The sequence below is a fragment of the Triticum urartu genome, chromosome 5, assembly GCF_003073215.2.
Source record: "Triticum urartu cultivar G1812 chromosome 5, Tu2.1, whole genome shotgun sequence".
In the NCBI taxonomy this organism is placed as follows: Eukaryota; Viridiplantae; Streptophyta; class Magnoliopsida; order Poales; family Poaceae; genus Triticum; species Triticum urartu.
In genome coordinates, this window is record NC_053026.1 from 604,037,330 (window position 1) to 604,048,256 (window position 10,927).

Consider the following 10,927-nt stretch of genomic DNA (forward strand, 5'->3'; position numbering starts at 1 on the left):
TTTGCTACCCTTTGGAAAAGATTAACCACATTCATCTCATTTTGAAAAAGCAAGACACGGTTAGATGAGAATTTCATGGATGGTGCTTACACGACCTCAACCCACAAGCGCCCTGATGAACCTGATGTTTGGAAACTATGGGTGCCACCGAAATGTACATTCTTCGCCTATTGACCATAAAAGAAATAGGAATTGGATGGCGGGCCATCTCTTCGGATATGGTTGGAAAAACAACATGATTTGCCCTCTTTACAAGCAAAGTTCCACAAAAGGTGACTCATCTCACTTTTAGATGTCATTATACGAAATAAAGCAGCCAGATAAGTTGGTTAGCCAATAATTGAATACCATTATATGAAAGAAGGCAACCGGGTAAGTTGGTTAACCAAGTATATTTGTAGAAAACAATGCTTTTGTAAGCATAATTGAATATCCACCCCTATTTTGTTTCCTTATCGAAAGAAGGAAACTGGCCAAGATTAGCCAAAAAAAAGTCTAGTATTCAGGACATGTCCAATGGTAAGCGCTTATCCAGGCTCTTAGAAAAGAAAAAATGTGTTTAGAAAATTTAAAAGGCCTATAAGCGTTAACTCTTCCAACGCAGCAAGGCACTAAGTACCAGCGCTTAAGGCCTTGTACAATGAAAGGTGCTTAGAAAAATAAACCGAGTTTTTCTAAAGCACCGGTGCCTATTTCTATAGGAGAGACGCTTAGTTAAGCGTCTACTTTATACAAATAAGCATCGGTGCTTAAAAAAAATCTGATTTATTTCTTTAAGCACCTCCCAAGGCCTAAGCTCAGGAACACGATTTCTGCCTCACCTTGTGTGGAGAAAGCACTAAGCGCTCACTGTTATACTTGGCATCGATGCCAGCCCCGATGCTGGGAGTCCACGATGCAACCGTCGCTTGGCCGGGAAATTTTTCCTAGCGCCCTGCTTTAGCGCTGGGCATTGGAGATGCCCTCATATGGCATACTCAATCCGTTCGGGTTTATAAGTCAAATATGCACTTTAAAATTTCCTAAACCATCAATAAAATTACTAATATTAGAGATCGTATGTCATAGTAATCATGCCATCCAAAGCTTCTTTCAAATACTTCTTCTATACATAAATATAAGACATTTTAAATATTGTAAAAGCATCTCCAATAAAAGACGTAAATACAAAAATAACTAATTTTTACATCATGAAGTCTCAAAAACGCTGCTCCAACACATGATGTAGATGTAAAAAAATTACATCACATCCTTCAAGTGATACAACACTTAGAGATGTAAATTTGCATCTCCACCTCCCTGGTGATGTAAAACTGCAGCCATGCGTCAACCGCCCAACCGTCATTCCTTTCCCCCCACCCACCGCCCGACCGCGTCCTCTTTCCCGCTGCAGTTTGGCCGCCGCGCCACCCGTCGTCTACACCCCGCCACCGTCGCGGCGCCGCCAGATCTGGCTGCTCCACCGACGCCACTGTTGGTTCCCCCGCCGCCTCCAAATTGGCCGAATCAGCCGTTGCGCCGCCACCGGATTTGAGCTCCCCCGCCGTCGGATTCGAGACGCACACCGGCCGCCATGCTGCAGCCGCCAGACTTGTCCTTCTCGCCCGCACAGTTGTTGCCCCGTCGCCGCCAATCCGCAGCCCGATTCACAGTCACGCAACCGACCATTCGAGCTCCCGCCGCTGCATTCGACCTCCCGGCTCTCATCGCTCAGCCGCCGCCGCTCATCCTGGCTCTCGTCGCTCGGCCGCCGGCGCTCTTGCTGACTAGTTTTACTAGTCTGCCGCTGGTTGGGACTTATTTGAAGATGTAAAAAGCACTTTTTCATGATGTAAATTATACAACGCCCACTTTTACACCTCCGGATTTGCATCATCTATTGAAGATGCTCTAAGCCGTCTTATATTTATGTACGGAGAGAGTAGGTGTTGTATTTTTTATGGCGGACGTATCGTATACTATTGGTCTCATAAATGCTCAAAGTAATCTCGAAATACATATGAAAACACATAAACTTGGACAAAAGAGAGCATGTGCTTAGTTGTAGGATCTTAGATTTGAAATGGAGTACTACCTTAATCGTCCCTCTTAGGGTCAGCTGACCTGAGCTAGCTTTCCCGTTCCAGCTCGTCGTGGCGTGCAGAAATAGCGACGTTTTAGGTCGTTCACGCGGACAGTGATCGACTTGTAACCATCCTCCCAGTGTGTGCAGGTCAGAGCATTTGGCTATTGGCTTTGGCGTATCGCGACGGATCAGCACAACAATCAATTAACCAGACGGGGCCGCCGGACTCGTACAGCACGGCCGGCGTTACGGCGTCGCCGTCGGCACCCGGCAGGCAGGGCCGTGGTGACCTGCTAAGCGCTTAATCAAGTGTTTTTTTTTCAACGGCTCGATCATGGCTCATTTGACTAACTCGTTTGTTGATCCATCCGTGTATCGGGCGGTGCACCTAATGAGCTGGTGTACGTACGTGGCGCTGCGTACGTGCCGCGATGGACGCACGCGGGTTTGCCACCGGCTGTGCTGGTGCGCGACGGCGACGGCGCCCGGTGGATAGAGCACACCATGGTCCGCCTGGGTTCCACCACCGTCCTCCGTCCTCCGCCGCTAGTCTCCGTGCCTTGTCGCTTCCTCGGACCGGCGTCCGTATGCGCTGCCGGTGCATCTTCTGGAGAGACAGGGCCGGAGGCGCACGTACGAGAGTCAGTCCGGAAGAGCATCCGAAGACAGGATCGAACCACGTTTAAATTCCGCGCGCTACGTAGACGTACTACCGTACGTGCGTGCGTGCATTGCCACCGTGGTGCGCTGGTGCGTGGTGACCGTCGGCCGGCCCCGGCATCGGTTGAAGGGCAGCACGTGCCCCCCGCGCCGCGCCCATCATCCAGAATCCATCCGGGATCCGCCCGCGCCTGCCGTCGGGTCCCGCGACGCAATCGGGCATGATGCTTGATGCCGCCGGGCCGTGCCACGGTGGTGGTGCCCTGCACAGCTCGACGCAAACTGTAGCGCCTATGCGCCACCGCTGCACCTCCCCACAGCCAACCATCCGATCCCAGCGACGACCCTCCCCGTCCCCTTCCCGTGCAAGCTTCCGAGGCTCGACCCGATCCTTCCACACAAGCAATGATCCATGATTCACGATTGTGTGATCGTAGCACGCCCTGCTACCTCAATCAGCTTCCCTTTCTTTCCGTGGTCTTGCCTACTACTCCCTCCTTTTCTAAATATAAGTCTTTCTAGAGATTCCAACAAGTGACTATATACGGAGCAAAATAAGTGAATCTACACTTTAAAATATGTCTACATACATCCATATGTTATAGTTCATTTGAAATGTCTAAAAAGACTTATATTTAGAAACGAAGGAAGTACTCTACTGTGCACGCACACACAAAAGGGCCGCTTTTCCTCAACTGATCAACATATTATACCTGCAGCGACATGTCGTGCCACCCACCGTCGCCTCCTTTCTTTTCTGCCGGTGGGTTGGGTTGGATTGGACGCCAAGAGGTCAGATACACACACACACTCACACCTATGCTTCATTAGCAATCAACCGCTTCCTAGATTAGACTAGATTAGGTTAGGGGGCCCGGGCTAGGCGGGCGAATTATTGGGCGGTAATTCGCCGATGATGTGAGTGAAGCCATGATGCGATTGCTGCAGCTGTTACTCGACTGCTAGTACTGTGCTACGGCCTACAGTACGTAGCAGCGTAGCAGGAGTACTGTACTGCTGCCGCCGTGTGTGGCTGTGGGCTCGGGTGCTCAGATCGGCAGCGGGTGGGCCGGTTTGGTGGGATGGTACTACACATCTTGTCCGAAACTGATTGGCTCTGCGTGTTACCCGACGGAATGGTACGTAGATACATCCATTTCTACGACGAGTAATTCAGAACAAAAGGAGTATTTTTTTATATTTTTTGCAAGCTACTTCAGCAGTGTTATGGTAATAGTGCTGTGTGTGTCCTGTGTGTCTGAGAAAAGCTACAAGGTTTGTTGTGCTTCCCAGATGCTGAGTGTGCTACTATCATCTGGCACCCACTCAAGGAAGCAACAAATTTGGCTTAAATATTCCTTGGAGAAAGTATTTCCTTCTGTCGAATGCCCTCAGAGACCGACACATTTTCCCCTCCCTTTTGCGGCAAAGCACGGCTGTTTTTTTTTCTGTAGAGAAGCACTGCTGGTTGTTTGCAGCCAAGTCTGTCACCAGTGTGAGAGACCGGCCCAATGGAGTGATACTTTTTGTTTGTGCTTTTTTTGTACTAGTGGACAGTGGTGGTGGTGCTGCTGCTGAACAGACGGTTATGCTTCCCAAGTGCTGACCATGCTAAATTTGGGTATGAAATCCTATGAAGAGAGGTTCTTTTTTCTTCACAGCCTTCAAAGAGAAAATGGACGCATGAAATCAACCATCTGTTCTAGATCAGGTGATTTCTGTCTCCAAGGGTAGCAACAGACGCGGCAAAATCAAGAGTCATGATGCAGTTAACCGGCGAAAGCTTATTAATAATCATGATCATATGCATCGTTCTGATGCAGAGGCTGGGGCAAACCCCCTTTTCGAAGAAAAAAAGTTAACGGCGAAAAGCGAAAACTCGATGCAAAAGACTACATAAGCCACAAAAAGCCTCTGCCTTTAGGTGATCACTTTGAGCAATTTGGCATTCATGCTCGATGAAAACATCATGCCACGAGGAAGAGGAATGTGGTACGGTATCGCAATTAGCATTTCCAACGGATGACCACAAACACCTCAGCTTGTGCACCGTGCGTGCGGCGTGTATAATATTCTTCACTCTTCGGAGTGTAGCAACCTGTACGATGTCAGCTACACTAACCCTTCTCCGGCAGATCAGATCCTTCCCAGATGATATACTATACTCCCAGAAACCCGGGTGAGGTGCTCCTGCACTTCTTTCAGTCAAAGGGTTGATCAGCACTTGTGTGCTCAATTCGCGCGTCAATTCTCGAACCCAAGGTTCTTCCTTCACTCAAGGGAAGAAGAGCTTCGCGTAGAGCAGCTCGTTCCAGGTGTCCTGGAGTCCCGGGAGGCACCAATGCGTGCAGTCGGCGTAGCTCTTAGGGTTGGCGATCTGCTCCGGGGTCAGCGGGTTCCACTGCTTCTTGTATATCTGGGTGTGCGCGTCTTTGCGGTACTCAGAGAGCTGGGTGATGTTGACGACCCCAACGGGGACCTTAGAAGCACTGAACACTTCGCCGATAACCCGCATCAGGCCCTTGCTGGTGCCTGGTCCCCAGTAAGACAAATCTTTGATTGGGGTAGTTTGGTTGTAGCAGTTTCCATCAGACTTGTCGCCCCAATCTTTGCTCCTGATGACAAAAGAACAGAAACATGAGTCAGATTTCAATCAGTCACATGCGATTTAGTAGGATGAGCTGATCAGTTTTTTTTTCAAGGAAAATTAAAGCAAATATGAGAGCTTACTGAGTATGAGTAGGTGACATAGTGACAAAAAACGCTCTTGAACTTTTGGGGTCCATGTTGTTCTCGACCCATTTCGCCACGGCATTCAGTACCATGCCATAGGCATCCTCTGTTTCCATTTCTTTGATGTCCTTGTTCTTATCTTCGAAGGAATTTTGCCTGCAAGAAACAAAAATTCAGAAGCCTTTTTTTTCGAAATTACTAGATGATTCATCGTAAAATACCCTGCTTGTCACTCTCACTTCAATAATTGATCATTGTCATCATGCAACTGTGATTTTTATCTCATGTTTACTTGATTATATCCCCTACTCTCAAAACATGGTTTTTTTTTCATGTTGATTTTTTCATTCAAAGACAGGATGACTACCACAAAACAACAAGAATGTGGCAATCGAAAAGGCACAAAAATATAAAAATGTGATGTACCATTGATGTAAGCAAGAACAACTTGCACTCATGTAGAAATTACTTACAGAATTTTCATCTTTTGTCCAGTCATCCACCAAAGGTAGGTATTGAATACCACAACATCAGCTCCTTTCCAAAACTTGGCGTGCTTTTCAATGGCTGTGCCCCTTACTATTCTATCAGTGACACGGTGAACAACAGCATCGTCGGAATTTGATTCAGCTAGAAAGGGGGCCCAATAGAACTCAATCGTGGCATTGTAGTCCTGGGAAAATGCAACATTAAGCATATTCAGTATGGATGAGATTAGAGAGAAAGGGTAGCCAGCAAGTTACAAATAGAAACACCGTTTTGAGATGAAGATATTCAGATGGAAACATCCATAAACTTGGGGAGTCTGTTGCTTATTGATATATCTAGTAATCTTTGGTGTTTGCAGTAGTTCATTGACCAACAAAAGGTTCAGTGCAGTGCTTATTGAGTTATGTTACTGTGTGAAAAAAATAAGGGAAATCTTTGGTCTGAAAACTGTGAGCGAGTCAACTGTGAGTTTTAAGATCAAGTCATTTGGATGAAATATATAGTTATCTATTGGTGTTCACAGTATTTCATTGGCTGAAAAATAGGTTCAGTGCAGTGCTTATTGAGTTATGGATTGCGCTGTTCATCTACCATGTAAATAGAAACGTGGGAGTTTGTTGCAAGTTCACATATCTAGCAATCTTTTGGTGTTCACAGTATGTTTATTGGCTGAAAAATAGGTTCAGTGCAGTGCTTATTGAGTTATGTATTGCGATGTTCATCTGCCCAGTGAAAAAAAAACTAGGTTCTTGTACTTCTGCTCTGAAAAAAGAAGAATTTTCAAGATCAAGGCATTTAGATGAAAACGTTCATGAAGTTGGGATTATGTTGCTTGTAGACATATAATATAGCAATCTTTGGTGTTCACAGTATGTTCATTGACTGACAAAAAAAAAATCTTCAGTTCAGTGCTCATTAAGCTATGTATTGCTCACTGTTCATCTGCTATATCAGTGATCACTAAGCTATGTATTGCTCACTGTTCGTCTGCTACGTCAAGAAAGCAAGGGGAATACCTTTGCTCTGAAAACCGTGAGTGAGTCAAATGTTTCCATGGACTTGGAGCTCTCAGGAATGGCCCGATGCAGGAGGCAGACCAACGAGACGTACTGTCCGCGGTTGAGAGAATCCCCAACAAAGAGCATGCGCTTGCCCCGCAGCATCTCCAGCATAAGAGTCGCATTGAAGCTGCATTTTCAGGTGTGAGAATGGGGTACATAGCATAAAGATCAATGCTGTATTAAAGCCATAACAACCACCAAAAACCATAGCTTGATAAAGCAGTTTAAAATTTTCTCGATTGTGGTTCAACTGCAACACTCATGCAACTGGCGCTCTGCCATACAACACTAGTGGATTTAGTTCTGCGAGTGACTGAGATTGTTCTGCAACCATCAGACTCGAACAATATTAACTGAGCAGTACGGACAACAGATTCAGCGTCACGTGTTTTTGAATAAAAGTTTAGCGCCACATTGTGTCGAGTGTGACCGCTAACTGTGTGCGATATATAGCCTACGCCGCTGTCTGTGAACATTGAGAGATGGAGGTTTGCAACAAAAAGAGAAGCCGAAACTCTTGCAGACTGTCCCGTAAATTATGCACCATAAACTATTGTGGTACATAGCATTGAGATCAATATTGAAGCCGTAACAACCACCGAAAACCTTAGCTTGATAAAAACGTGTTCAACATTTTTAGATGGCGGTTCAACCGCAGCACTCATGTAGCTGCACAGTGCCATATAATACTACTGGGTTCAATTCTGACAGTGACCGAGAATGTTCCATGACCATCTGCCTCCCTTAACCCCTATTAACCGAGCAGTACGGACAACAACGGGTTCACATTCTCTGAATATAAAACTTGAAGCGCTACACTGTATCAGAGTGTGACCGCTAACGGTGTCCGATATACAGCCTATGCAGCTGGCACTATGCCATACAGTACTACTACCGAGTTTTATTTTGACAGCGCCTGAGATTGTTGTTCCGTAACCATCTGACCCAACCCGTGTTAACCGGGCAGTAGGCCAACGGTGTCCGGTATACAGCCTATGCCACTGTCTAGAAACATGTTGACAGGTCTCTGCAATAAAACATGTTCTGCGCCATAAACTATTGTGGTACGTAGCATAAAGATCAATATAAAGTCATAACAACCACCGAATTCCATGGCCTGATAAAACAGTTTACCATTTTTCAGATTGTGGTTCAACTGGAGCACTCATGCAGCTGGAACTCTGCCAAGCAACAGTGGCGCGTTTAATTTTGACAGTGACTGAGATTGTTGTTCCGTAACCATCCGGCCCGACCCGAATTTAACCAGGCAGTACGGACGACGGGTTCGGCGTCGCGTTCTATGAGAATAAAAAGTTGAATGTCGCATTCCTTGGAGCGCGACCGCCAACGGTATCCGGTATACAGCATATGCCACTGTGTAGAAAGTAGAAACGTTTTGACAAGTCTCTAGAAACAAAAGGAGAAGCCACGAAGAAACTCAGATGGGCCTGCCGCGAACCGCGCAGCACCCATCCATCGCCCCTAACGTCGCCGTCGCGAGGATACTCAGCGCCTTCTTAATTCCCAGCCACCGAAGTATCGGAGCCGAGCTGGGGAATGTGGGTCGACTGTGGAAGACGGACAGCAACGGGGCAACCACTAGAACCCATCAGGAGAAAAGCAAAGCTTGATTGAGGAGCCCCTCTAGCATCCAAGTGGAGGGTCCATGGCAACCCGCACAAAAAGAGAGGATGCTTGATGCTTGGTACGGCCGTATTTCCCTCCCGTATATCAATGCCGGCGTCCCGGTCGCCGTGGTCCGCTCGGTCAGAGGAGCCGCCCCGTGCTCCCACGTGACGCCTGCCGCTGCATTTGCTTCTGCTTGGCCGGGGAGCACGCGGCACGAGCGGGGTCAATGGGGGAGCGGCCGGCAGCAAACACAGCTGGATACCGCGTGCCATGATTTTCCATGGCGGATGGACCACGCGCGAGTGGAGGAGTCTTCTGGACGGCCGTGGCGTGGCTTGCCGCCCACCGACACGCTACGACGCTCCGCCGTTACGGTCAGAGACGGAAAAGTCTCGGGTTAGTTAGTTAGTTAAGGAGTCCCCGCTAAAATAACTGCAACTGCATCTGGTTGCGCCGTCCAGTCCAGACCCCGGACTCGGCACGTTTCTAGAGTCGCCGGCGAATGGACCTGTGTCGTGTCGTGTCGTGTCGCGTCGCTCGCCGCGCCCCCACCACCGCCACCACCACCTCGGAGTGGCCTACCTCCCCAACCCCGACGATGGGGTGGTTCGCCTACCTCGGAGCCTCGTAGCGCCTGAACCCGCCCGGACGCAAGTAAGCAAAGGCCAAGCGCGTCCGGCCAAACCCTACCGGCCGGATTAGCCTCAAAATCTCGCTGTTCTTCACCGTTGCTAACCCAATAACCGTAAAATCCCAACCTCCCGGTGGACTACGATCGATTCGTTCCTTCCGCCGAGTCGGCGTCAAGGCTTGGATCCATTCTTCTCTTTTTACGCTCGACGATTTGTTATTTTGTAAGTATTGTTTTCTCTGTCATGGGGCGCAAACATCGATCCAAACCCACTATCGCCGTCGAGAGGAGGAAGATGTGATTTTTCTTTGTCCATGGATGGATGATAATGTAATGTAATGCGATTTACTCACGCACCTTGGGAGCGAGCAGCCGCGGGGCTGCCACCGCCAGTGGCGGTAGGCGGTGTCGGGGCGGCCGTGCGCCTTGCAGGTCAGCTGCGGCTGGATGTAGGGGCACTCCTCCTCCTGGTACAGCGGCCGCGCCACCTCGTCGTACACCCACTCGCCGCGGGCCACGTCGCACCCGGCCGCAGCACGCCCGACCGCGAACGGCAGCGACACCGCCGCCGCCGAGCGGGAGCCCGAGACCTTCTTCTCTGCCACCACCGGCCCAGCCTTGCCGCCGCCCATGGGGACGTGGGGACGGGGCCTGGGGCGGTGGCGGGGCGGCGGGTGGTGGAGGAAGGGCTGGTGGAGCGTGGAGGAGAAGTCCTTGAAGTAGAGCACGGAGACGAAGGTGATGAAGGCGAGCGTGAGCGCGTAGGAGGTCAGGAACGGGGTGCGCCGCCCGTGCCCGCCGCCGGCCGCGCCGTGCTGCGGCTTCATCATCCTCCTAGCCCTCGTCTCGTCTCGCCCCCGGCTCGGCTCAGCTCGGTCGATCTTGCTGCTTGCTGGCTAGCTAGATTGCCGCCGCCAGCATCGCGAGATGCAATGGAGATTCGTCGGCGGGGCAGGGCGGGGCGGGGCGATCCGATCTGGCGTGCGCGGCGCTGCTTGGGGAGGAATCTGTGGGGCGGTTGGGATCTGGGGGTGGGGGAGGGTAAAGCGCCGGTGTTCTTGGCTTTGGCTTGGCTTTGTTGAGGGGAGGAGGAGATCGGAGAGGCAGGTCGCTCGCTTTCGGGGTTGGGGCCCTGGCAACTTTGGTGAGAAGTGGAGTAGGATTGAATGCCGGGGGTATAGCTGGGGGTGTGGTGCGTGTCCGAATGGTGGTTTGTGGTTTGTGAGTGGGCTCACACTTGGGGTGTTTGCTCGAGTAAACATGGGCCGATTATTACAGCAATTAGTAGTAGTGTGTTGCTCTCGTGATTACTCGGTGTAGTTACTGCACTGCATGTTCATTTAATATACTGCATGTCTGCATTACTACAATGCTACTACTCCTACTCGAGGTGCATGCCAAAAGAAAATTCCAATTTGGTCAGTTACCTTGGTTAAAAAACTGTACTCCCTCCGTTCCTAAATATAAGTCTGTGTAGGAATTTTACTAGGTGGACTACACATGAAGCAAAATGAATGAATTTAAATTTAAAATAATTCTATATACATCCGAATGCGGTTTATAGTAAAATTTTTATAAAAACTTACGTTTAGGAACGAACGAACGAAGGGAATAGTAAAAACTTGAGCTTCCCTTTCCTTGTGTTCTTCGATCGACCAG

General features: G+C 49.2%; 1 protein-coding gene across 1 annotated transcript; it reads right to left on the minus strand.

Moving 5' to 3' along the window:
* Positions 1–4,489: 4,489 nt before the first annotated feature.
* On the minus strand, positions 4,490–10,425 carry LOC125511138 (protein trichome birefringence-like 33). Its single transcript, XM_048676431.1, has 5 exons — positions 9,626–10,425; positions 6,964–7,135; positions 5,932–6,131; positions 5,456–5,614; positions 4,490–5,340 (listed from the first exon to the last, which is right to left on the minus strand). Exons 1-5 carry the CDS (start codon positions 10,096–10,098, stop codon positions 5,001–5,003), a joined length of 1,344 nt encoding a protein of 447 aa, XP_048532388.1. The 5' UTR covers positions 10,099–10,425; the 3' UTR covers positions 4,490–5,000.
* Between the last annotated feature and the right edge of the window lie 502 nt (positions 10,426–10,927).